The 27868-nt window shown below is 47.4% G+C and overlaps 1 protein-coding gene across 1 annotated transcript in view; it reads left to right on the top strand.

Annotated features, from left to right (window-relative positions):
- Nucleotides 1–27868, top strand: part of VPS13C (vacuolar protein sorting 13 homolog C) — a 2873871-nt gene that overhangs the window by 2101227 nt on the left and 744776 nt on the right. Inside the window, exon 66 of the mRNA XM_085648297.1 lies at nucleotides 17329–17482. Within this exon, the coding sequence (XP_085504423.1) occupies nucleotides 17329–17482 (154 nt within the window). The remainder of the gene's footprint in view (nucleotides 1–17328; nucleotides 17483–27868) is intronic.

Genomic DNA, 27868 nt, shown 5'->3' on the forward strand with positions numbered 1-27868 from the left:
GGAGACCAGAGAGCGGAGACGCAGAGTTCCCCGGGGTGAGTCTTGGGTAGGAGTGGATAAGGGTATTAGTTTTAGATTACTGCTGATTACCCCTCTGTTTCTGCAACTAGAGAATCTGTTCGTGTTGATTGGGACCGTATTGATCTTGTTTTCTCCTTCCTTAGTAAGGGGGTTAGAGGCGGCAGGTGTCTCCTCGTAGGATAGAAGAAGAGCTAGGGTTTCATCTTCTGATAGATAGTTAGGTTGATTGTGAGGTCGGTATTGTCTATTAGTCAGCGACAGTGGTTGAAGGTAAGGCTTAGAATGCAGGCAGAGTACTGAATTATGACTATGCTTGAGTTTTCCGAGGGGGTGATCAGGAAAGAGTAGGAGGTTCCTCAATTCCAGAGTCGCGTTATGGATGCTCTGAGCTAGGCTGGCTGTTCGTAGGTTCAGAGCTTCAAGGTCTGTTAGTGAAGGGTGTACTAGTGGCGAAAGGACAAAGCAGTCAGGGTTTGGAGTGGCATAGTCAGGGATCCTGGTAAGAGAACTGGAGTTCAGTCTTCAAGTGGCTGTGTTTCTATTGTGCTATTCAGGGAGGTAGGGGGCCTTTGGGGGGGTAGGCAGCAAATTCTGGGTGATCCGTGTGTTTTCCGCTTGGGATGTGGGATGGAGACAATGAGCGGCTGGTGTATTTATAAACGTTGCCTTTTTGAGGGGTTGAGGTGGTGAGATATTTGGTACTCTAATGGAGTTATTGGAAGATTGAGGTGGTGAGGTAAGTGGTAATCTATTGGCTTTCGGGAAGAAGCTGTTTTGAGTCCCGTGCTGAAGGGACAACACAGTGGGGAGATTAGTGTCAAACCATTCTTTGGGAGAGGGTGATAAGGAGCCAAGGGAGCAAGGAGTAGCAGCTTGTGTTTTGGTAGACGTGGGCGGCAAGCACCTACCCTCCGGAGCTAGCTGTAGGATGTAGTGGCCACTGCTCCGACTTGCTTTAGGATGAGACAAAGGGTGCGTGGCAAGCATCTGGCCTATTAGGGTGGGGAAATTGACGTCAAATATTTTGGGATCCTTTTATTTGCTACAACCACATACCCTTCATATGTGTACTCTTCTTTTTGTTTGCATACATGTGGCCTCGGTATTGCTACATTGTTATTCTCTAGCAGTTCCATATGTCACTTAATGGTTTCATCCACTTTGGGTGGACTCCATTGTTCATTACCATTGCCTATCAGAATGTTATCGTCCATCTTCGTGGACTTGGCTGTTCTTTTGATTTGACTATTTCCTGCAGATTTATGTCCATGGAAATCTTTTGTTTCATGCTCTTTAAGGTTTCTTTCAGGGCTGTTATTACAACTATGCATTGTTTTATTATTGGAGTTCTTCTTTCTTTCCTTTTCAGAGAATGTACCCTTCTATTATAGGTTGCACCTCTTTCTGAAGGATGCTTTTTACGCGTATAACTGGGTATAGTAAGGGCTGTCAGATTACTGCTCTTCTACTTATTGTGATAAAGGACGTTTCTGCTTACTGCGTTCTACTTTCTGTGATTTAGGACTTTTCTGCTTGTATAAGACATTGTCTGCTCTAATGAGCGTTGTGCCTTTTGTTTAGCTTGCATCTTCTCAGCTGCTTATCTTTTCGGTTTTTGGTTTTGTCTCTGTGGGAATATAGTCGACTTATTGCAGTCTCATAGGGGATGCAGCTTTGTGGAGTGCATGCTTTGCATATATGAGTGCTGGGGCCAATTTCTGGCATCTCCTCCCATTAAACTATTTTATATTTAAATTCTAATCCTCAGTCAGTATCTACTTTGTCATTAAATAACCAGAATGGATATCTTTTTCTGAGATTTCCAATATTGTTTTTTTCATCTCCTTGTCATCTTTAGGCCAAGTGATAACCTAATTTTCTTGGTTTCCTTTTCCTGTAGTCTTCTTCAGGATTATAGTCTTTACAGCCTCACTTGTGTCTCTTGGTTGGCTAGCATGGTTTTTAATGCTTTACCATCCTGGTTTTTTGTTAATTGGTATTGTCTCCCACTTTATCTCTTTACCAATTTGTTTTGGAACTCTGTTCCTGATTATTCAGCCCATGCTACTTGTTCTTTTTGAACATCTTCATAGTGGGTTTATGTCTGTTACTGAAATATTTACATATACATAGCTGTATATTTTTATATATATCTATATAGTGGTGCTATATGCTTATGTGCATTTTTATATGAGTTTGTATCTTTTATGACACATATATATGAATGATTGTCCATCTTCTGTACAATTGCAATTTGAGAGTGGATTTGCGTATATCTTGCGTAGATGTGTTCTCTCTCTTTCTTTCTCTCTTTCTCATGGCATTGCTAGCTTCATTTGGTTATTGTGTATGCACTTGCTCTTCTTTTCCACTTTTTGAAGTCCACATTTAGTGTGATCCTGTTGGTCTTCACTCTCCCTTTAAGTGTTTTTTCTGGGACAAGTGTTCCTTTTATTCAGTACTTGTTCTTGGGCTGTCCTTCAGAATTTCTGGTGCAGGCATTCATTTATGCTTGCTCCAGGTTGGATGTGTTATGGGTTTTCTCTGGTACCTAGGGCATTAGCACTGAAGAGGGACACCAAGGGTAGCGGCACAAATTGTGCCACCCTAGGGTCCCCTCATCAAGGCAATGCACACTGCCAGTGCAGACTGCGTGCCTTGGTGCAGACTAAAAACGAAGAGTTGACATGGCACTCATCCCTAAGTGTCATTCCCACAGACACTGCATAAAATAAGACAACCTTCTGGCAGGCATTATAGCCCTAATGCAGGGTGCACTATAACTCCTGTGAAGACATATCTGCATGAGCAGATATGCCCTTGCAATATCCATGTTGATTCTTCTATATTAGAAGTGAACAGGGAAGCCATAGGGAGTACATGGGCTGGATACTTGTCAATACAAGTTCCCCAGGTCCATTATGACTTCACTGAAACATGGGATGTTCTGATGGATACATCTGCCTGTGGATTCCTCACATTTTGAATGATCCCAATGTGCAGTATTCCACTGAAACCTTTCTTCTTAGCTCTCCCATGTTGACCAGGACGTTACAATGGAACGTCTTCACGCACATTTCCGCGTGACGTTATCAGATCCATAAGAAAACCTTGTTGGTGTGCTAACTTCAGTTCCCTTTTACCGCTCCGTTGATGTGTAACGGGTTTTCCAGGCTCTCCTGTTCTGGTAGATCTCTTCTATACTGTTGCTGTGACATTTGTAGCTACTGAAGATGTCTTCTCCTAGGAAGTCGAGATTCAAGCCATGCAGGGACTGCGGAGGTCAGATGTCCATCACTTACCCGCATGAAAATTGTTTATCGTGTTTTTCTTCGGATCACGATGTTGGGACTTGTTCATCATGCAAACACATGAATCCTAAGGCCTTGAAAGAGAGGGAGGCCACGTTATTCATGGCCAAAGAGAAGAAGCAGAAGAGGGGTCGTAGAAGGTCTTGGACCCGGTAAAAGTCACTGATGCCTCACACTTCAAGGTTGTCCAAGAAGCACAAGAAGAAGCAGCACCATGGTTCTCAGCATCGCTTCTCGAAGGATGAGTCTCTGAAGTCGGTGTCCCTGAGTCCTAGAAGACGCCGTAGAGATGATATATCTCCAACACCCTCTCCGGTGGTGTTTCCAGGTCCGGTACCAAGGGTTACTACTCTTCCGTCTCCAAGATCTTGTGTTCCTCCACCGGCACCAAGGCCTGCGACACTGATGCAGGTGCTGAGAACTCTTGATTCCACAGCCGGAGCCAGATATAGTGCCTCCACGTACAGCTCCAGAGCTCTTTAATCCAGATCCAGCGTATCCAGCTTTCCCAACTCCAGGCTCGGATCCAACTCGCTTCTTGAATGCTATGTTTAGCATTTTTTAAAGGGTTGTGACTCCATCTGGTGTGCCTGCAGGCCCCATGGCTCCAATGGCTTATTGTCTGGGAGATTTTTCTCCTCATTTTCCGCAGTCACCTTTCATGCCCTTTATACCTATGACGGGAGTGAATTGGCCTCCACCGGAGCCGAGACTGCAGACGCAGTTGCCTTTTCAAGAAGGACGTGGCCCTTTGGCTGGATCAGCCCCGGCGACATCTGGATCAGATCCGGTGCCATTTTGTCCTCAGCCAGCTCCAGTAGCTTGGTCCTCAGCTGTTCCTGCGACACCGGTTCCGAAGTAACAGGTGCCGCTTCTGGCGCCACCAATGCCAATACAGAGAATAAGATCTCGTACAAAAGCACAGAGGCTTTTGGAAGACGCAGAATACCAGGAGGAATAGGAGGAGGCTGAAGAAGGGGAAATTGTGGATCTTGACCCTGATTTTGAAGGCCTGCAAAAGGCAAGTGGTTTGGATACCTCCCCTTAGTGGGTATTGGTGTCTTCTAACAGTTTACCACCTCCTGAAGTGACGTCCTACCATGCTGTAGTTCGCAAGGCTGCAAATTTGTTGAAATTGTCACTACCCTCGGCTGAACTGAAATCTAACATCCTCATTGAGGTTCTCAATTGTTCAGCCTCTGCGTCTGAGCCATTTTTGCCTTTCAATGAGGCTTTGACGGAACCTATTTTGGAAATCTGGCAGATGCTGATGTCTCCTGCTGCAGTCTCAAGGACAGTGGGTAGAAGATATAAAGTGGCTCCTGGGGATCCAGCTTTTTGTCCACACATCCTTCTCCAGAAAGCCTAGTTGTTCAGGCTTCTTGCTCCTCCAAATTGTCAGCAGGGTTTTTACAATCCATGCCTGCTGATAGAGAATCCAAAAGGATGGAACAATCGACCAAGAAGGTCTTCTCATCAGAAAGTATGGACTTGAAGTCCACAAATGCCACTTTATCTGTTAGGACGCTACATTCAAGCCCTCCCAAAGGCGTCCCAAAGTTGCCTACGGAGATCCAGGGGCATTTTTCTGAACTTTTGAAGCACACTTAGGCGGCTGCTCGCCAAGTGATACAATCTGGGCTAGGCACTGCAGACTCTGTAGCAAGGGCAATGGAGTCTTCGGTGGTGACGACAAGGCATGCCTGGTTAAGGGGATCAGGGTTTTCGTCAGATGTGCAGGCTCGATAGGTCTCGATTGTTTGGAGCCAAGGCAGACTCTGTGGTGCAACATTCTAAGGACAGCAAGGCAACTGCAGGGTTCTTAGGACTTCAGTCCCCAACCAGGGACTATAGACAGTTCCACATGCTTCATTGCTTTTCTAAGAACCTGTCCTTTCATGGGAGACAGCAGCAGACATATCCTCTTTACAAATCTTAGAGGAAGGGGCAGAGGTTGCCAGTGTGGTTCTGCCTGGCAACAAGTCTTTTCCTCCTCCTTTGTGTCTCCAACCGTTGTTACAGGGAAGTAGCTCTAGCTCTGCCATCTTAGAGCATGATTGTGCTGTGCAAGGGTGGGTGGCTTATTTTCTACCTCATAGGAGGTCTGTCACTACAGACCTCTGGGTTTTAATCATCGTATAAAATGGGTATGCCCTACCCTTCTGGGAGTTTCCCCCTCCTTGCCCTCCCCGTCAGGGCCTTTGCTCAGAAGAGCATCTTCTGCTTCTCCAGTAGGAAGTACTGCCATTGCTTCAAAAGGGTGCAATAGATTTATTTTCAGAGCTGGAAAGGGTGTCAGGGGTGCTGCTCCCGGTACTTTCCAATTCCCAAAAAGGATGGATGTTTACAGACTATTCTCGACCTCTGGATTTAGATTTTTTACCTCAAACAGGAGAAGTTCAAAATGTTGACCCTGGCACAGGTTCTTCTCGTGTTGTATTAGGAAGACTGGATGGTGTTGATAGGTTTGCAGGATGTGCATTTTCACATTCCCATTCATGAAGTAGCATCGGAAGTATCTCCGTTTTATGGTGGGGACTCGGCATTATCAGTTGGTAGTCCTTCGGCCTTACATCTGCACCTCAAGGTTTCACAAAGGTGACAGTAGTGTTGGCAGCACATCTCACATCAGGGCCCGTCTGCTCCCGTCCGCGCCTGGATTGGGCCTAGGGCCATGAGTCCTGGCCCAGCTTTACCAGCTAAGCACCTACCGACTATAACCTATTCCAGCACCCAGTTAATATACATCTGCCATGCCTGCAAACAACCTTCTTGTCCTTGCCCCCACATATGCTCCTTAGCAAACAACTTAAAATTTAGCTGCCCCAACTGCTCCTTCAAATTCGAAACCCGCCATAGAGCACCATCAGTCCCGATCCATTCTCCGTGCTCAATCCTGGATCAGACCCACCTAGCACTCATAAATGCTCGTTCACTCCCTAAACACAAACATGAAATAGCAGACTTCATCACCGATCACAAGCTAGATATACTATTTATGACTGAAACATGGGGAAGCCCCGCTGCCGGGCCAGATTTCTGTACTGCAACCCTGGAAGGATTCTGCGTACTCCGACACGACAGAACCATAAAAAAGGGAGGCGGTCTAGCTATCATATACCGCGACAAATACTTAGTCAAAACAGAGATAATCCCTTCCTCGACCTGCGAATCAGTCACTTTCACCATAATACTCAATCACTCACAATCATTTAAAGGTACGCTCCTTTATCGTCCCCCAGGTCCGCGCACAAAATTCCTTTCTGAAATGGGTAGATTAATAGAACCTTTAGCAGGAGAAGATGCCTTCACTATCTTAGGCGATTTCAACTTCCACCTAGAACCCCATGAGGACCACGACACCTACACTTTCATCACCGAAATAGAGACCGCGAATCTACTGCAATTGGTGACCACCCCCACCCACAAAGCCGGGCACACACAAGATAGACTCTTCACGAACAATAGCCACTTATCAATAAACCTTACCTCCTTTTTTCACGTGCTGTGGGACTGCTCGAAGATTCAGAGGTACTGGAGAAGGGTGGTGCGGGATATGGAGGAGGTGTGGGAGGTGGAGATTCGCCCGGAAGCCAAGAGATGCCTCCTCAACATATGGGAACCAACTGACCTGCCGCCAAAGGGGAGGCTCTGGGTGACACTCGGGCAAATGATAGCAAAAAGGAACATTGCCAGGCTCTGGGGCAGCGCTGTTACACCGAAACCTTCAGACTGGGCCAGCGACATGGACTGGTGCATGCTGCAGGAAAAGACAGTATATGTGGCGAGAGGGTGCCCGCGCAAGTGGGTTGAGGTGTGGTCCAAGTGGAATGATTTTAGGGGGGGACTCTGCGAGCCCCCTTCCATTGTGCAGGAAGAACCCGGAGATGTTTAGACACTTGCTATCGCGGCTCGGGGAGCTGGGAAAGGGGGGGGGAGGGTGCTGGCTAGCCAAGGGCACACATGAAAGCGCAGTGTTGACCGATGTTTCGGGAGGGAGGGGGGGGAGTTGGAAGTTTCGACACCTTATGCCTCCTGGGGCAGCTTGCCCCTAATTTGTGATTGTTTACTTAATTCTGAGACATGTAATATTCTTCTCTACCTCTCGGTACGTTTGCACTCCTCAACGCCGCCGTACCTCCGGGTTGACGGCACAGGGCTGTGTGATCCGACATACATCCAAATGGGTTTTTCGCGGCCGGCCCGCAGGGTTGTAGGCTCTCTGCTGTGTACCGAAATGTTTAAATAAAGGTTTTCAAAATCAAAAAAAAAATCAAAAAAAAATAATCAAAAAAAAATAAATAAACCTTACCTCTGGTATGGACTGACCATTGGGCCATACTCTTTGACATTCCGATGAAAACCACCCCGTCACTGACCACGTCATCCCCTCCCTCACAATTTAAAGCGTGGAGCTGCCTGGACAAGAAGCTCCTCCAAACACATCTTCCCTCCACCAACTATGACCCGTCTCCAGACCCCACATTGGCTTCAGCCAATTACTCTAAATGGCTTAACAATGCTTTCAACGCCTTAGTACCTTGGAAAAATATCTCTAAAAAGAGAATTACCCCAACAGCCCCCTGGTTCTCAGAGTCTCTTAGAATGGAAAAACAACGCTGTAGGAACCTGGAGAGATGTTGGCGCAGAAACTACGACTGTAGAGAGAAGACCCTTTACAAGGAAGCTTTATCCAAATACAAGAATCTCATTAACCTAGAGAAGAGTAAATAGTACATCAGTCAGATTGAATCGGCTCAAAACTCTACTAAACAACTTTTTCAAGTCATCACCAAATTATCAGGGTCAGAGACCAACCCTCCCATAGCCCCCACTCAAGACCTGTGTTCCGCTTTGACCCGCTCCTTCCTAGATAATGTCAGCAACATCTACAACAATTTCACTTCTCACCCTAAAGCAGGTCAGTCTGATACAACTTCAGACAAAAGCGATACTCAGCCATCAATCGCAAATTTCAGCCAAGTCTCCACGAAACAGATTACAGACCTCATTCTATCCACTAAATCAGGCTCCCCGCTGGACCCCTGTCCGACCTCCATCTTAAAGCTATTTCCTGATTTATTAGCATCAAATTTAACCGACATCTGCAATGCCATGTTCATGACCGGCACTTACCCTGACATTTGGAAAAAGGCCATCATCAAACCACTGCTGAAGAAACAACACCTTGACCCACTAGATTCCAAAAACTATAGGCCTATCACAAGTTTACCATTTCCGGCAAAAATATTCGAGAAACTAATGAACCAGCAACTAGCCAAATATATTGAAGACAACAGTCTCCTAGATGAGACGAAATTTGGCTTCAGGAAGGGCCACGGCACAGAAACCGCCCTCATTAAAGCTGCAGACGAAGTAAGGACAATACTAGACCAGGGGGGCACGGCAGTACTGGTGCTGCTGGACCTATCAGCAGCCTTTGACACGGTCGATCACACCACACTGATCGATCGTGTCTCAAACGTAGGCATTACACACGAGGCTAAAGAGTTACTGGCCTCGTTTCTCTCCAATCGCAAACAAGCTGTTGCCCTCGGCACCTTCAAATCAGCACCTTTCTCCTTCCCGTGCGGTGTGCCACAAGGTTCATCCCTTAGTCCGACACTCTTTAACATTTATGTGTAGGACCTGGCCAGGGTCATCAAAGACCATGGGATGGGACTCACTTCCTACGCTGATGACACACAACTGGTGCTCACTATCCATAATGAAGGAGGAGCAAATGCGGCCAGCTTCCAAGATGGAATGCGTGCAATCAGCACCTGGATGGCCAATAATTGCCTAAAGTTAAATTCCGATAAAACAGAAGTTTTGATTTTTGGAAAGCTACACCCAGTTTGGTCTTCTACATGGTGGCCAACCATCTTAGACCCACCACCGCTCCCGGTAACCAAAGTGAGAAATCTAGGTGTCATGTTCGATGACAAACTCATCTTTCTATCACACGCTAACTCAATTGTATCCTCAGCCTTTTACACTCTTAGAATGATAAAAAACTCCTTCCATTTCTACCTCTCAGTGCCAGAAAAGCTCTAATCAGTACATTAGTAATGTCAAAAATTGATTACTGCAATGGCCTGTTCCTTGACGCACAGAAAAAGGTCACCAACAAACTTCAGATGGTGCAGAATGCCGCAGCCAGATTGATAACAGACACCCCTAAGTACCAGTCAATAGCATCACAGGTCCGGAAACTCCACTGGTTACCAATAACAAGCCTTATTAAATTCAAAGCACTTTGCATTGCCTTCAAGGCCATCCACAAAACAGGGCCCCACTTTCTAACAAAGGCATTCTGTATCTACACTCCTAATAGAGCCTTGCGCTCTTTAACAACCAACCTCTTAAAGGTCCCCCGGATAAAGAAGGTCTCCTGGGGCGACAGAAGATTCATCGTTGCCAGTGCCAAATTATGGAACACCCTTCCCGCGCACATCAAAACATGTCAAAATCTGTTTTTCTTCAGGAAACTTTTAAAGGCATGGCAATGTCCATCACTGATCTCGCCCTCTAGACACTCCATAGCACCGAGACACCCACGGGTATTTGCGCGCTCTATAAATTGCATAAACAGAAACAAACATCAACAGGTATTCCTGTGTTTCACTATCTGGACAACTGGCAGCACAAAGCAAATTCGCTAGAGATGATGCATCATTTGCAGGTAACAACACAGCTGGTGTTCTGCTCGGGTTTTTTGATAAATGTACCTAAATTCGCACCTGGTGCCCTCTCAGCACAATCTGTTCATAGGGGCAGTACTGGACACTACAGTGAGTCATGCTTTCCCGCCTCCACAGAGGATTCAGGACATCCAGGCTATGACTCCATTGTTTCAGAATGGAGCCTCTGTTCCAGTCCTGAGGGTCTTGTGTCTGGTAGGTCTGTTTGTTTCCTGCATTCTGTTGGTCAACCATGCACGCTGGCATAAGAGGACCCTCCAGTGGTGCCTTCACAGGCAGTGGTTTCAACACAACGGAGATCTCAAGGAATTGGTCAACCTCTCCAGAGACACTGCAGCAGATTTGCAGTGGTGGAGTGTTCCAGTCAACCTGTTTCAAGGTAAGCTGCTTCAATCTCCTTCTCCGGTGGACACAGTGATAACAGATGCCTCCACTCTAGGGTGGGGTGCTCATCTGGGGGAATTGGAGGTCTAATGTCTTTGCTCTCCAGAGGAAAAGTTATTTCACATCAATCTTCTGGAATTGCGGGCAATACATTTGGCTCTCAAGACCTTCCTTCCTTCCCTTCCCTTCAAGGTTCAAATCTTAACAGACAACACGACCACAACGTGGAATATCAACACGCAGGGAGGAGTAGGGTCATATTCTCTGCAGTGGGGCTCTACAACTCTGGTCCTGGACTCAATTCCATCAGATTTGAATAATCACAAATCATCTGGCCTGAGTGCTGATTGTACTTGCGGATAGTCACAGTCTGCAATATTCGGCCGATGACGAGTGGCGTCTCCATCCGGAGGCGGTACTTCTCATTTTCAGGATATGGGGGTTTCCTCCATTGGACCTGTTTGCCACTCACAAGCATGCACACTGCCCGTCATTCTGCAGTCTCCAGTGTCCAACACAGGGAGCGTTGGGGGACGCGTTTGTTAATTTGGGGCTCACAGCTTCTTTATGCGTTTCTCCCATACCCCTGATTCCTCAAGTTCTGAGGAAGAATCGCCAAGACCGGGCCCAAGTCATATTGATCGTACACAGACCTCCTTTACCTCTCATTGCACCCTCCACTCTGTCTCCCTCTTAGGGCAGAAGGGCAGACCTCCTCTCGCAATCGCAGAGGCAGTTTCTACACCCCCACCTCCAGAGCCTGCACCTTCATGCCTGGAGATTGAATGGAAAACCTGAGTTCTTTCTCTCTCCCACCGGACGTGGTGCATGTTAATTTATCTCCCAGAACACACTCCACCAAATCGGTCTATGCTGGTAGGTGTGCTAAATTTGTTAAATGGTGTAATTAGAACTCGATTGATTCCTTGAAAGCTCAGTTATCTGATGTTCTGAGTTTTTCTCTTTCCCTTGCTCAACAGGGTTGCGCTGTGGCAACTGTTAAAGGTTACTTATCTGCCTTACAAGCATTTCTTTGATTGCCTCCGTATCAACCATCACTATTTACATCTCCTATAGTTTTAAGACTCATTAAGGGTCTTACTAATGGGTTTCCTCCCACTCCCTTTATTATGCCACAGTGGGATTTGAATCTAGTTCTTACATTTTTGATGGGTTCGCCCTTTCAACCTTTCCATAATTGCCCTTTAAGGTTTCTCGCATATAAAACTATATTTTTAGTGGCAATCACTTCAGCTAGGAGGGTGAGCGAATTGCAGGCTCTTAGTTCCAAGCCTCCTTTTACATCTTTCCATGCGGATAAGATGGTTCTTAGGACCAGAGCTCATTTCCTGCCTAAGGTGGTCACTCCATTCCACTTGGGGCACCCAATTACCTTTCTACACTCCCCCTCATCCTTCTAAGGAGGAGGAGAGACGTCCTTGTTTGGACCCCAAGAGGGGAGTGAGCTCCTACTTCGATAGAGCCAAAAACTTCAGGCTGGATGATCAACTCTTCATAAGATATGTGGGCAAGATGAACGGCAAAGCTGTCCACAAAAGAAAGCTGTCTAGGTGTATAATCCCGTGCATCAAGATTTTCTATGCTGGGGCTAAGAAAGAGCCTTCTCAAGGTGTTTGGGCTCATTGTACCAGAGCTAAATCATCTTCTTCAGCTTTGGCTAGAGGTGTCCCTGTGGTTGACATCTGCAAAGCGGCAACTTGGGCTTCACTCCACACCTTTGCCAAGCAATATGGCATGGATTCGGAAGTAAGGAGCGACATCCATTTTGCTAGTCCTGTGTTACAGCATTTTTTGGTATAGGCAGGCAGGCACCCTCCTCTGAGGGCAGGACTACTTGGGGATTCAATTCAAAAGGTGAAGAATCCACGGGCAGATGTATCCATCGGAAGAACAAGTTACTTACCTTTGGCAACGCTTTTTCTGGTGGATATCTGCCCGTGGATTCCTCACTGACCCACCCGGCTATCTCTTGGCTGTCTGCGTATACCGAAAATTAATGGATTGTTATATATTTTTCATGCATATGTTTTAAGTGATTTTCTGCTTAAATCATGAGGTTACTTGCATTTGGGAAATATCTATAATGTAGTTTTTCCTTATCTGGTTGTGTATTGTATACTATGTAGATTTGTGAACATTTTGTTAGTTCGCCTGTTTCGTCTTGAAGGCACAGAAAAAATGGGTGGATCTAAAATCAGCACGCCGACGAGGTCTTCATATGGCTCCGATGACGTCATGCTTAGTTGCGTGCAGAGCAGTTCCATTGTGACGTCCTCGTCGATGTGGTAGAGCTAAGGATAAAGGTTTCTGTGGGATGCCGCACATTGGCATAATTCAAAAGGAGAGGAATCCACAGGCAGATACTGTATCCACCAGAAATAGCGATACCCATGGTAAGTAACTTGTTCTTTGGTACCAAAGATCCCGTCTTAATAAACCTGCAATGATTCCAGTGTCAGATTTATTAATAACTGCACACAAAGGACCTCTTAGAGTGATCACCTGAAACCTACCAGTGTGGTCACTGACTGGTCTAAGCCAGTCTGTTACCACCAGACAGAGTTTTGACCTCACTGTGTGCGCGCCAGTGCGCTTAAAAGTCGATAGCAAAGCCTGTCCTGGGCGGAGGTGTTCACACCTTCACTCCGGTCAGGAAGAGCCATCTGTGGTGGGAAGCTTCAAAGGCCTTACCACCTTTGTAATGCAACCCCAGTCTCTCCTGATAGGAGCAGGCTCCCCTCCCGTCCTATAACTCCTTTGGGGGGAAGACAGGTGGGAAAACTTAGAAAGAATAGGAGGTGTGCCCCCTTCTGCAGACTTCACCCCTCAGGTGCTGGAGACGAGGTGAAGCACATTTTTCAGTGCCCACCTTCTTGAAGATGGTGGGACTTCTTCAATCAGGGCTAGGGCTATGTCCCCCTCCCACAAGAGGTGGGAATAATTGGAGGTGTAGACACCCCAGGTAAGGGGCCCATTGGCCACAACCTGTAACTCTCTTGTAAAAGCCCCTAAATGTAGTATTCAGGTGGTATCTCCAGACCTGAACAGTAGTATCTACAGGCAAAAGAAGAAGACATATGAAGAACCGCTGTTGGACTGAGAACTGCAGACCTCGTGGTGAACTTTGGGCATAGATTTCAGCCTGTCACCACAAAACTCGACAGTCACAATCCTCCAGCTTGTCTTGTCACTTTGTGGCCTCCACAACACCCAGAGAGTCTTCAGCACTTCGAAGATTGCCAAAGAAACTCCCTTGAGATAGAGGTACTACCGCCCTGCAGGTTTCCAAAACAGCAAAGTCTGGCCAAGCGTCATCCAGCTCCCCAGTCCGACCGACGTCTCTGTGTGCCAGCCGAAGGTACACTTGCTCTGGAGGGTCATATCTGCCTCTGCACCAAGTTCTGAGGCCCCAGGATCCATTTGGAGCTAAATTGCACCAATACCTGAGGTCCCAGACCCCTTGCTGCAAAGACCTACAAAGTCCAGGCAGACTCCAACTCTACAGCGAACCAGTACCCGACGAGGGATGTCAGGACTCCAGAGACCCACCTCAGCAGTGGCCCAGCAGCTCCATAATGGTCGCTTTAGGGTGCCTGTCCTTGACCACGAGGTGCTTCTTAGCGCCCCATTGCCCAGCTGCACATCTTCACTGCACCCAGCCCTCCTGGCGTGAGAGCCCTTGCGACCTCTACTGTCCATTGAGAGTCTTTGGACTTGCCTGCAAGTACCCCTGTGCTTTGCTTTAACAGATGGGCCCTTGTCTTCATAGCGCAGCAGTTACAATGTCCCCTTTTTCTTTGTTTCCCAAGAAACCCGGGAAGCTCCTGAAAACTTGCCTTTGGCGCTATAGCCCTTGGCCCCCAACCATCCGATTCTAAGAGGTAAACCACTAATGTAATGACATTGCACTTATTTTCCAATTTCCTTTTTCCTTCTATAGGAAATGTATTGTGCGTAATTGCTCAAAACTGGGAGTGTCATTATTTGTGATTTTATCATATTGCAAAGAGTATTTACCTTGTACCCAAAGTTCTTCATCTAATTATTAATATAAAAAGAAGTTAGTATTTTTTTAATGTGGTCTCGACTTCATTCATTGGGTGTGTGTATCATTCATTGCCACTGTGAGTACAACAAACGCTTAGCACTATCTCTGGTAAGCCTAACTGCTCTCCCACACTACCACAAAATAGAAAATCAGTATTATCTACTTTTGCCTCTGTAAACCAATAAGGGTCTCCCTGACCTCTCTGCACAGTGTACCCCATTGTGGTGCACTATATAGCGAGGTGGGTTTCCTATAGTCACCCACTCTGACAAACCCTGGGAGCAGAATTTCCCTTTTGAGAGGAGTCATATATTGTTTTGCCAACTTTAATTTTGCACATATTTGTTATTTTACACCTTTATGTATGATGATTGCCAGTTTATGTGCACCTCAGTAGGCTTGTGTTGCATAGAGTGTCAAGCTTTTGCTAAAGCCTAGAGGCCTTATCAGTACCCTGAGAAACATGTCCGATTCCCTAGGTGTGATCTGTTTATAAAGAAAAGTATGTCAAACCTAGTAGGCCTTACTAATATATTGTGAAAATCAATAGGCTTTAAGGGTGAATTGTTATTACACTCTGCTAAAGCCTGTAGGCAAGTATTTTTTTACATGGAATCTCGCAGATTACCTTAGGTTATTGATGTTGATGTCCCACCCGAACAAACTATGGGGGCTAGACAATTTGCACTATGGTAATCCTTATTAGGCTCTATTAGGAGTGATTTATATTGTTTTGAGAACATCATTGTGTACATAGTTTGAATTTTATTATGGTATACCTGATGGGCGCCTTGAGGGAAGCTTAAAACTAACATAATAGGTCTGAGCTGTTTATGGTGTCAAGCCAGTGATAATAGGTAAAGATCTGATTGGTTCACTTGGGAAAAATAATTCTGACGCCACAATTATGATCTGTTTATTCTGAAAAGTTATTACAAAAGTTGTAGCCCTTCCATATCGATTGTACAAAGCATTGTTAAAGTGAATAGGCATTTAAGGGTGGATTGTTATTTGCCTGTTTTAAAGCCTACAGATAGGTATTTTGTAAATGAAATGTCTTGTAGGAAAGGGTTTTGCTGTTGGTTACTGCATGTGACACACCCTAAGGGGAGAAGATTTGTACTGTAATCATTCTTGCTTGACACTCTTCTTAGCTGCCTGCCAGCATCTTGTAGCATAATAAATCTTTAATTAATGTATACATCCATATATATATATATATATAGCCCTGAGGTCTTCACTGCAGTTTTTGATGACCATCCCCAAGTTTTCCCGCTCCCGTCTGGTTCCTTCCAAGTGCTGGACTCCCGCTTATGGAATTGTCTGCCATTGTCTCTTAGGCAGGTCCAGGATCTGTTTTCATTCAGGAAACAGCAAAAAACTTGGCTTTTCCAGCAAAAGTCTTCTGCTTTTCTTTCTGACATAGTGCTGGTGCCTGTCTCGTGGTCCTTGAGCTCCAGGATACTCTGTGGAGTAGCCGAGAGCTTTATAAGTACCTATTTACATTACATATAGATACATAAATGGCCTTTGGTTCAGCTCTGTTCTGCTATTGGTCTGCTTGAGTGCCATCTACACTATGCTTTCATCCATAACAAAGTACTGCATTGGGTAATAATTCAGTCCACATCAGTCCTTGGCTCTCTTGCCCTTTGAATGACTACATTTTCTAATCACATGTGTACAACCTATTCAAGATAAGTATTCATCTGATAGAGACTTCTAGCTTCAGATTCCTTACCTTTGAATTTTCCTAGGTGTCAGGATATTGTCGCCGTTGTTAGTGTTGGTTTTGGTTCGCGGTCACCTATATAGGCGCAGACGTCCATTCTTTTCTTTTCGCACCAGTTAAGCGCTGATCCGAAGAGCTTCCCCTCTGTCTCTTTTTCAACAGGATTTTTCAACTTTTTGTCAAATGTTTTTCCTTGTGTGTTGAGGATGTCATCTAGACGAACAGGGTTTAAACCGTGTGGTACAGGTCACCGTGCCATGTCAGTAAGCGATCCACACCTTGTCTGCTTGTAGTACCTCGAACCAATTGCTACCATCCCCTCTACCTTAGAGAAAAGCGCTGTCACACTTCTGTATTTTTTTCCCCCAATTTTGGGATCCATCTTGGATTAGTAGATAAAAAACAAAATTGTGTCCACCACATTTTGGAGGCATGTGCATGCGTGGTGGCGCATGTGCATGCATATGTCATCACACATGTTCATGCTCACAAAATGAGGTGGCAACCACAAGCCTTTCATTTTTTATTTATATTGTCTAGTGCTGCGCTGCAACTGTATTAGAACATTTGCAAAGCTATTAAGTCCAAAATGCGAGACCGTTTGGTTTTGCCAATCCTTTTTGCATTATGGAACAGCTGCAGCTATTTCTTTTCTCATGATTTCTCACCAAATGTTGGTGATCTAGATGCAATGCTCACAGACTTATGGCATTCAGGGGCTTCTCAGTATGCTCCTTTACTGCAGATTGTAGTTGATAAGTGCTATTTATTTCACAGCATGCCAACAATTTAAATAAATGATAACGAAACTTGGTGAACCGCATGTTGATTCCTGAACAACTTTGGAAGACTGTGACAATGCTTCTGTATTTAGGTGTAATATGCACCCTTTCGGTGTGTATGTCCCCGTTAGCATAAAAACTGTATTATTGTACCTTAAAGTAACGATTGAGTTGAAAGTAAATGTATTGCTATAATAACTAATATACAATTGACGGTGCTCATTTGATGACTCTGAAAATATTGTATACAACGATCCATGGGAAATGCCCAAAATATTTGGCAATTTAGCAAACTTTTCATATTGCTTGATTTTTTCCTTTATAGTTCTGATTCTGTTTGGGAAATGAAGCCAAAGAACAAATGGAAACCTTTCAACCAGAAGCAGATACTCCTGCTAGAACAAGCTTATCAGAAAAACAGAACTGCTGTTGGTGCAGGAGAAGGAACCGGCTGGATCAAAGTAGACAGCAATCTTGAGGTGAAGTTAAAGTCACATTGTGTTACATAGAAGCAGCGTCTCAACACTGCATTTGGTCATTTGAGGGTCTCTCTATAAATACCATATCTTACATATCCATTTAGTGGTAGGTCATCTTAAAAGAAATCGTTCATAGGTAATGTCCGAGTGTTTCCAATGCTGGGCTTACTTGACATGCTACTTAGGACCCATCTCAATTTCTCAGCTGTCCAAGTTAACCTATATCCACTTTGTGATTTGTTTAGTTTGCTGACATCATAAACAACAAGCAGTTTATCAACCTGTAAAAAAAAGTGTGAGGAAAAACTTGAAGAACCCACTTTTTTCACCTAAATCCACCAGCAGTAGCTTTTATTTGTGGGGAAACTATCCCTTCAGTTGCGGCCCTCAAATGTCACAACTTTGCAAACTTGTGAACATTCCACACAGTACTATGTTATACCACATTGGTCTTTTAAGTCGCTTAAGAGGTAATCATAGGGGCTGATTTACAAGCTGCACTTTGTAGTACTTAAAGTAGTACTACAATAATACTGCTTACGTTCCACAAAATACGATTCCTGTGAGTATAAATGTCAGCCTCAACCTCCAATATATTTTCTATGGGGAGATCCTCACACATGTAAGTTTACTACTTAGTAGTAAATGTAGGAGCTAACGGGAGAGCATCTGCATAAGGAGAACTACCTACTGCTAAATGGGAGGGGTTTATGGAGAAGCAGGGTGGGGTTTAGGAAGGGATAGACACCAACCACAAAAGAGTAAGCCAATTGCTATTCACAAACTGCACTTCTAAAGTTACTATAGCCCAAAAGACCCAAAACAGCAGTAAATGTACTCCAGCTCGCTCGGAGCTGGAGTACTTGCAGTACCACATATGGCCACCCACTGGTACTGAAATACTCTCCATAGCAGATCATTCAGACAGGGACTTAAAATAGAACTCCATAGGAAATAATGCTAAACTACATTTATTTATTCAACTTTTGAAAAATATATATATATAACTTTAAATTAATGAAAAAAATTGTGTATATATATATATATATATATGTAGTGTTTTTTTTTTAATCTGTTTTTATTGGAATTTATTGAAATTCACAGATACATGAAACGCATCATAGGCTGTGCACTGTCGATGCATGGTTGCACTTCATAGCAATAGAAACCTGCTTTTATCACACACAGGTTGAGCCTTGTAACTATACATGACTCGTCTGCCGCACCGAATTAGATGTAAGGACAACATTTGGTGCATTTCGTATATGAGATGTATCAATATTCGGCGACTGCATATTTTTTATAGTCCAATGTGTAAAGTCCTTCATTTGGTTCCGCGTGGACTTCAAAACAGACATAGTAGAATGAAAACGGTTAACACCCAACAATCCCAACTCAGACCGGCACTAGTATCAATATCTCCCATCCCACCACCCATCTTGGCTTCCACAGCAAAATAGTTCAGCATTACAGATTGCCCTGCAACGACATCTATCACTCTGTCCATTGACGGCAATACTAATCAACTCATACATGGAACACCACAGTCACACCCGGCTATAGATTCCAGCACCTACCCTGGACCTCCGTCTCTCCCCTCAGGTTGTCCCCCTGTACGCTCTTCCTCAACCCTCTGAAGTGTCTGGAGTAGACCTTCCCACTGACCAGCTATAGGCTCCTTCCTCAATCCCAACGTTTCCTCCCTTCTGATGGCGGTTCCCTCTGCCCTAGCCCATGTGTAGAGCGAGTGTCTCCATGCTCACGCGTGAGGTGGGTCTTGTGCCTTCCATCCCCTGGTGAGCAATCATTTGGCAACCACTATTCCCAGATCCAAAAACCGGGATGTTACTTTCGTGGCTGGAGTTCTGTGGAACTGATGCAACAGATATTCATTCCATTCAAAGGGCAGGCTACGACCGGTACGAACATGTAGCAGTTCGCTGATCATATGCCAATACATGTGTATTCTGTGGCAGCTCCATAGCATGTGGACAAGACCCACCCCAGGTTCAGTGCATCTAGGGCACACTGCATCTGTACGGTGAAAATACCTGTTAACCGCCTCCGGTGTAAGGTATGCCCTGTGTACTATGAACAACTGAATCTGTCAGAGCCTCATATTTCTGGGGATGCGCACTGGTCCCTTCAATACCCGCTCCCATTCCCTATCTTCTAATGGCCTCCCCAGGTCAACTTCCATTTGTGCCGAAGAGGTTCCAGTGTGATCGCTGCGTGGGTACGTAATGATGCCGCGAACCAGCGGACCAAATGCCTGCCTCGCCCCATAACGTGGAGGTATTGTATGGTAAGGTGCTGATTGGGTTCTTTGGACATGTCCCCCTATTGAGCAGTCAGTGTTGCAACCAGTGAGTGATGCATAAGGAATTGCCCCGGTAGTAATCCCTCGTCTTCTACTAGTGAGTCATACGGTGCTAGTGTGCCATCTCGGTACAAATCTCCTAGGGTCTGTATGCCAGCATCTCGCCAATGCGCTAGTGCAAGAGAAGTAAGTGTCCGTATCCCACTAGGTGAGCCCTCAAATGGTAATGCTGGCGCGTAAGGGATCACAGCTCTGGTGAGAAATAGGCTTCTGCAATAGCATTTGTATGCCACCGTCAGGAGTGGTGGCGTTGGTGTCGCGTGTTTAACAGCTGGATGAAAGAGTATTAGGAGCCGCTCCAGAGAGTATGGGGGAAGCACAGTCGCTGTGTCTTCCCGGCCTTTATCTGCAAACCAGCGAGCAATCCATTGCAGCTGTGCTGCTAAGTAGTAGTTCTCTAAGCAAGGTGCTGCAAGCCCCCCTGATCCATATAATTTCGCTAGTGACAACCTGTGCCGGCTTCTCCCCCAGATGTTCTAAGTCCCGGAGCAACTTAGAGAGTGTGGCAAAAAAGGCCGCCTGTATATATAATGGTAGGTTGGCAAAGTAATACAGTAGCCTGGGGAGGATCACCATTTTGGACAGTACCACCCTGCCCGTGACTGTTAGCGGCAATATGCCCCAGAAATGCATCTGCGACTTAACGGCTGTAACTGCCCTACCCAGGTTTCCGTCAAAAAGGCCCTACGGTTGACGGTATATCTGTATTGCCAAGTATCGGAAGGTGTCCCCTTTCCACGCTACCCTCGTTCCATTAAGGGTGTATCCCAGATCCTGCCTCCCCTCCCTGAACGCATAAAGACAGGATTTACTGGCATTTACCTGTAGTCCCGAAACAGCGGCGAAATCCCGCAGGATGAGGGCCAACCGGGCTGGGATATTCTCAATGTCTCTCACATACACCAGCAGGTCATCTGCATATAACGACACCTGGTGTACTGCGTCTCCCAGCGGTATACCGTCTCCCATCAATGCCCGGAGGGCTGCCGCTAGAGCTTCGATCGCTAACGCGAACAGGAGTGGCGATAGTGGACACCTCTGCCTGGTGCCCCTGCATACTGGCACAGCTTCCGATATGTATGGACCCAACCTTACCCGGACTGTGGGGTTCCTATACAAGAGGCCTACCATTTGTAAAAATTCCAACCCCAGATCATAGCGTTGCCACAGCGCCGACAAGTACCTCCACTCCAAACAATCAAAGGCCTTTTCCAGGTCCAACATTAGGCAACCCGCCCTTGGCCATTCTTTTACACTTTCTGTTGCCACTCTAAAGAGCCTCCGCAGGTTCAGGGACGTGGTCTGCTTGGGCACAAACCCATTTTGGTCACTGTGGACTAGAGCTGAAACCACTGTCGCCAAACGCACCGCCAGGACTTTGGCGAGTATTTTATAGTCTGCATTAAAAAGTGCCAGTGGTCTATAAGACCCCAAGTTCGTTGGTTCTCGGTCTGGCTTCAGCAGGGACACCAATTACGCCTCATGCAGCGAAAGGGGGAAGCGTATTTTCCTCCAGTGCTTTTGAGTAAAGCGCGTGTAATTGTGGCACCAAGGACTCTCGATAAGCTTTATAGAATTCGGCCGGTAGGCCATCCGGCCCTGGTGTTCTCCCGAATGCCAGGGATGCAACAGCCTCCCGTATCTCTTCCAGGGTGGGAGGGCAATTAAGCGCCTCCTGGTGCACGTCCAAAGCTATAGGTAACTGGATTCGTTCTAGGAATCCCTCTAGCCCGTGGTCCGAACAGCGGACTCTTGACCGATACAGCTGCGCATAGTGGTCCACCATGACCTTGTGAATCTCCCTTTGCGTTTAAACCAATTCCCCCTCCCGCGTACGTATCACCATGATTGGAGCACGAGCATTGTCTAGTTTTAGAAGCCAGGCAAGCAAGCGGCCCGCCCTATCCGCTGTAGCGTGCGTGCGGGCTGTGTGGGCTGCATAGTTATGGCACCGTAACTGCTCCAGGAGCTCCGCAAGCTGCGTCTGAAGATCCTCTAGATGGTTAGAATGTCTGCCCCCTCCCTCGCGTTCGAATTGCAGTAGCTGGGATTCGAGGCAGGCGATGGCCTTTGTCAACTGCCTCCATATATTCCATGTGGTGCCTAAGCAGTGACCCCTGAGTGTTGTTTGAAGGCATCCCACGCCACCAGTGTGCTACTCGCTGTGCCTTTGTTAAGTTCAAAGAATGTCAGGATAGCTGTCCCTAGTGACGAGCGGAATTCAGGATCTTCCAGCGCGTTGGGCTAGAGGCGCCATGTGGGAATAGGGGGTCGGTCGGCCTATCAGCTGATTTGAATCGGCAAGGGGTTATGATCGGAATGTGTCCGTCCTAAATATTCTGAGGTCTCGACTAACGGCAGGAGAGACTGGGACCCCACCACCCTATCTAGTCGGACATGTAGGTCATGCATCACAGAATAATAGGAGTGAATACAATCAGCTGGCTGGAGGACCCGCCACACATCCCACAATATCCAGTGTGAGAGCCAGTCGTGAGTACCTGTGCATTGGACCTTGCTGACATGGCACGAAGAGGGGGAAAGGATCTATCCATGTGTACGTCGAGCACTGAGTTGAAATCGCCGCCTAGCAGCCAGGGGAGGCCAGCGTACAGCACTAGTGACAGCCACATCAGGAATGACGTGTTATCGACACTCGGGGGGGGGGATAGATCGAGGCTAACAATGTCTGTTGACCGTTAAGCATTCCACGCACCAGAGTGTACCTGCCTTCCGGGTCTGCCACCGTGCCTGTGCTAACAAATGGGACACCCGCTCTCACCCAAATGAGTGTGCCCCTAGCATCGGCGGAGTACACTGTGCCATACACCTGCCCTCTCCTGCGCAGTCAGTCTAGCGCCAACTGTGTTAGGTGTGTTTCCTGTAATAGGGCGATTCCGACTGAGTGTCTTTGAAGATATGCAAATATGGAGTATCGACGTGAGGGTGTGTGCATTCCACGTATGTTCCACGTGAGTATGTTAACCCGTGCCATTGCTCAGGGTGTGCAGTCTGCTGGGAGGCCAGAGGTGGGGTGTGTCATAGTAAGTACCGGGCGTGTCCAGGTATGTGTGAACCGGTCTGTTGTAACCATAACATCTTGTGAACTGTGAAGAACATAACGTGTGGGGCGAACTTCGCATGGTTGTTCGTCCAAACTGTGTGACCATGCATAGGTTGGAAGTAGGTCAGTGTGTGGCCGGGTGGGGTGTGCGCACAGTCAACAATCTGCCGTGACCGTCCCCGTCATGTCCCACGTATGCGGTGCGCCACTCAAAGTCCCATTATCTCAGTTCGCTAAGGCAGCCACCCTCGAGCGCCAATATGAGTTATCAACGTGCATGTAAGGACTACCCGTACAAAGACTCACTAGGTGTTTTGTCGTAAGCGCGGCAAAACTCAAGCAACAGCCTACCAAAGGGTGCATACAGTGTCCCCGTTGGTCCACCCCGCCCCCTCACATTATAAACAAGCTATTGCAACCCACAATATAGTACTTGCATGTGCGATCGTCTACAATGTTCATGATATCAGCCTTCTCATCCTAGAATACCATCCGCAGTCTGCAGAGTGACTACCGGTATGCAAAGTTCTTCAGAAAGTTTGGTCGACGCGGTCGACGATCCGCTCGACACCACTGTGCGTTACATTGAAGGTTCCCGGTGAGCTAGAGTGTTCGGTGTGCCAAGGTTCGTGACTGCCTCCAGCAGGTTTTGACGCTCCATTCTCATTCTCTCCGGGCTTGGGGCAACCGTTCTGGACGTTGCTCCGTGGGCCGCCCTGCGTCGTGGTCGACGCCTGTTTCTCCTGCCTGTTGCCATGCGTCATCCGGATCCGGCGGCCTCTTTCCCGTCCAAAGACCCGACTCTTCTAGCCAGTCCCATGTCTCCAATGGTGTGTCGAAGAAGTATTTTACCCTTCGCGACCACTCGCAGCCTGGCAGGGAACAACAGGGAGTATAGGAACTTCAGCTCTGAGTCGTCGCTTCACCACCGTGTAGTTGTTTCTACAGCGCTGCACCAGGTTAGTATAGTCAGGGAAAAGCATGACACGGCTGCCACCTACTGTCAGGTTGTCCAGTTTCCGGGTTTCCCGCAGCACCGCATCCCTGTCCCTGTAGTTAAGGAGTTTGAACAGGAACGGGCGCGGCCTGGCTCCTGGCTGAGGCCTCTGGGCTGGCACTCGGTGAGCTCTCTCCACCGCAAATTGTCTTGATAGTGTTCCCTGCGGAAGAAGGTCCCACAGCCAGTTTCTGTGTACTGTTCAGGGTGCCTTCCTTCTTCCCCTTCTGGCAATCCCACTACTCGAATGTTGTTTCGATGCGAGTGCCCTTGCGCGTCCTCCGCCCTGTCCTCAAGGGCATGTATCCTCTCCATCATATCTTGCAATGCGGCTGCATGGCTGTGAGTGACCGGTTGGAGATCTTTGAGCACTTGACCTTGAGCAGCAACCCTGTCCGTTAGCCTGCGATGGTCAGCATGCAGGAGCGTGAAGTCAGAGGTGACCTTATCGATCCGCATTTCCAAGGGCGTCCTGGTATGATCCAGTGCGGCCCCTATTTTCTCCACTGCTGCGAGGACAGAATTCATTTTGGCTGCCCGTGCTGCGGATGCCAGCTCCATTTCGCTCTCATCCCTCATATGTAAGGAATTCAGGGCGCCAGCTCGTAGCAGTCCCTGCTGCATCTTGGCCCACATACGGCCCATCACGAGTTGTTGCGCCGTGGGGATTCACAGCCGGCGCTTGGCAAGGTCCGCAGCAAACAATGCAATCACGTTGGGGGTTCAGTTCAGAGACCGACTGTCACATAGGCGTGTACCACTGAGACTTTGTGTCCTGATGGGGACATCAATCACGGCCGCAACTGGTAGGCTCCCTACTGCATTAGCCCCATGGTTGCTGTGCAACCTGCACATCCGGTTAGCGGCAGCCGATGTTCTCTTCCCGCACCAAGAGCTCTTGTGAGTCGGTCCGCTACAGAATGCAGTGCCTGCGGGATACACCCTGTTACAGCAACAGCTTGGATTAGCGAAGGCAGCTCCAGAAGAGCATCCGCATCTAGTGGTCCCAGGTGACTTGTCGCGGAATGAGGGACTGTTAGCTACTTGTTGTGCTCGACGTCGGAATGCCAGCCGCTTCTCTTACCCCTGAAGTCTCAGATAGACACGTCTCCCTACGGTTGGAGGTCTGCATCCGCTTTTGTGGTAGTTCGACTCAGAACGCACCAAGCATGGGCTGTGCACTGACTTAGGGGCAGTTTAATCCAGCAAGGGCAACTCCAAGAGCACGTACATGTCTATTGCCTCCGGTTCACTTGTTGCGTTAGGAGAAACTGTCAACTGCTTGTGGCAGTGATCATTGCCAACATGTCCATCACGTCCCCACCTTTGAAATACTGGGGAAATCCGTCCCCCTGTAGTTGGAGTCCCACAGCTGTCAGGGGTTGGGTGAGGCTCGGTTGGTGGAAGGGGGGGGAAATACTAGCCCGCAATGCGTTCGTGCAGTCACAGCTCTGACGGCAATGTGTGTGTCGTATATCTCACCTTTGCATTAACAGCTCACGGGGCAAGGCATGCAGTCGCGTCGGCAAGTCCTGTCTCAGGGGCACGCCATCTTCGGAGTGGCAGCAATTGGCTGCGGCCCCCCAAGCACAAATCGCCGCCGGATCTTGCCGCTCGTCTGTAAAGGAGTGCCCTTCTCTTGTACCTCCCTACGTCAGGCCGTTGGGAGTCCTTCGTGTCATATAGGGCCCATACGCACTAGCAGGAGTTTCCCTGATTGCCGCCTCCTCGCTTCAACATCACTCTGTTTCTGGTGCGGCTTGAGGAATGCGGCCCTCGTGTGCACTCTACCCTGTGTAGGCCTCACCCAATGTTGCCGCAGAGGCCGCCCTTCACCTCATCCCCAGTGCGCACTTCCGAGCGCATGGGCCTTGGGTCTCCTCTGTGTGGCTCTGTTTCCCTCCGTGTTCGTGGCCTGTCGAAGCAGGCCTCTCCAAGCACCACCACCACCTTGCGGGCTGTCCACTTGGCCAGCGAAGCTGCCACAGTGCTCCTCTTTATGGGTGCAGGCGTGCACAGCCGTCAGCTCCACTCACTGGCGCCTCGCGCTGTCACAATTAATTCACGGTTCCAGCACCCAATAAAGCGCTGCTGGGAGGTCTGTGCATAGGAAGCCCCCAGCGCGTAGGGCTCAGCCGGGTCTGGAGGCGCTGCTCCCCGTCGCCTTCGCCCCCACGATGTCACGTTCCCTGGGGGGTCCCCCTCCGGGCCTGGGCTGAGCTTGAAGGGTCGCGCGGCCCTCCAGTGGGTCAGTCACGCCGCTCTCGCTTAGTTCTTCACCGGGGGTGGATCAGCTCACTTCCCGGGGTCCGCCCGCTCCTCTCACCTTTTGAATCGCTCCGGGCCTCTGTTCCGCCAGTGGCGGCAGCCCACACGCTGGTCCGCGGGACGCTCCACCAGGGTGGCAGGCAAATCCGTTCCACGAAGCGGGACAGGGGACAACAGGGAGGCCCGCCGCATCCCCCGCTTTGCCCGCACTATGCTCTCGACTTCGATCTTCTTAGCAGCGCGAGCAGCTGCCGCCCAGCAGGGGTCTCTGCTGCGCAGCTTCGCCTCCCATAGGCCGCTGCTCCTTTCCCGCCTGCAACCTCGTCATCTGCCGCGGAAACTGCACAATGAAGAGTCTCCTGAACTCTGCTGCACCTCAGCTGGCCGAATCCAAAAGCTACAGGCGTGGATGGCGCACTGAGAGGAGAATTATGCCGGATTACCGGAGTTATCGGTCGGAGCACTACAAGCTCACGTCTGCCACGTTGGCTGGCTAGCCATGCCCCCCTACATATAGTATTGTTTTGTGCTAAAATAAATTGATATCCTTTTATTTAAAAAAGTAGACTCGGGTGCAAAGCAAACATTTTTACCTGTGTGACCCTCTTGATGTAGCCAACTTCTCTAACATCCTGTCAGCCTCAAATCACATTAGGCTTCAGTCATCTTCAAGTTGATTGGTGCTTTATATTTTCTAGGGGCTTTTTGTCTTAAAACTTTATAAATTCATATCTCATGTTCCCCTTATCCAGTTTTTATTGTTTAGTGTTGTTTTGCTTATTCAGTTTTATCTGTTTTTGTAAGTTGATTTGTAAATTTTATCATGCTTTCCTTTCTTTAGTATTGTTTGTAATGTTTAAACTTAACATGAATTTCTCTGGAGAATTATTTGCTGCTTGTGCCACAACTGCCACATTGAGATCTGTCTTGAGACGTAACCAGGGATAGTTTATTAAGTTGATAACAGTCCCGGTTTCTCAAAATAATAACCCAATTTCTTGGTATTCAGCGATTGGAGATAGATTTTCATCCAGCAGTTCCAGTTTCATTTTTACAGTTAAGAAATAAAAATGTTACTTACAATTTAGAGGCAAAAACCTATTTTTGGCTTTCAATTAGTAAAAAATATTTTTTATAGATTTTTCATTGTTATGTTTATCTTTTATTCATTTGTGATCATCCTTTTGCACTTTGATTTTTGGTGGTGGCATCTGGCTGCCTTGATTGGCATTCCTGTTGTGGAAATGAAGGTCTAGTGCAAGGAGAGGAAGCTCAAATACAGCCATAAATCTAAAAAAGAGGATTATGAGACAGGCATCGGGTCCTGGGAAGTTGACCCCATGCACCAGGGACAGATTACCTCCGAGAAGGATGAGGAAATAGAAGAGGCAGCAGTGCAGTTGGATAGCCTACCTCAAAGATAATCTTCACCTCTGGAGTCTAGTGCTGAGAGCAGTGCACCCTCTCCTAGTTTGTCCACAGCAGAATGGGAGCTTTGCAGATTGGCATATGAGGACAAAAAGGCTGAGCTGAACATGGATTGCAAATGGCCACTGTTCCCTAGAGGAGAAAAAAGGCAGCCAGGGCTCTTGGAAAAAAATTAAACGGTTGCTCTGGTTTAAATGTAATTGCATTTATATAGCACTTACTACTCCTGACGATGCGTTAAAGCGCTTT

Source organism: Triturus cristatus, chromosome 3_2 (assembly GCF_964204655.1).
Source record: "Triturus cristatus chromosome 3_2, aTriCri1.1, whole genome shotgun sequence".
Classification (NCBI taxonomy): Eukaryota; Metazoa; Chordata; class Amphibia; order Caudata; family Salamandridae; genus Triturus; species Triturus cristatus.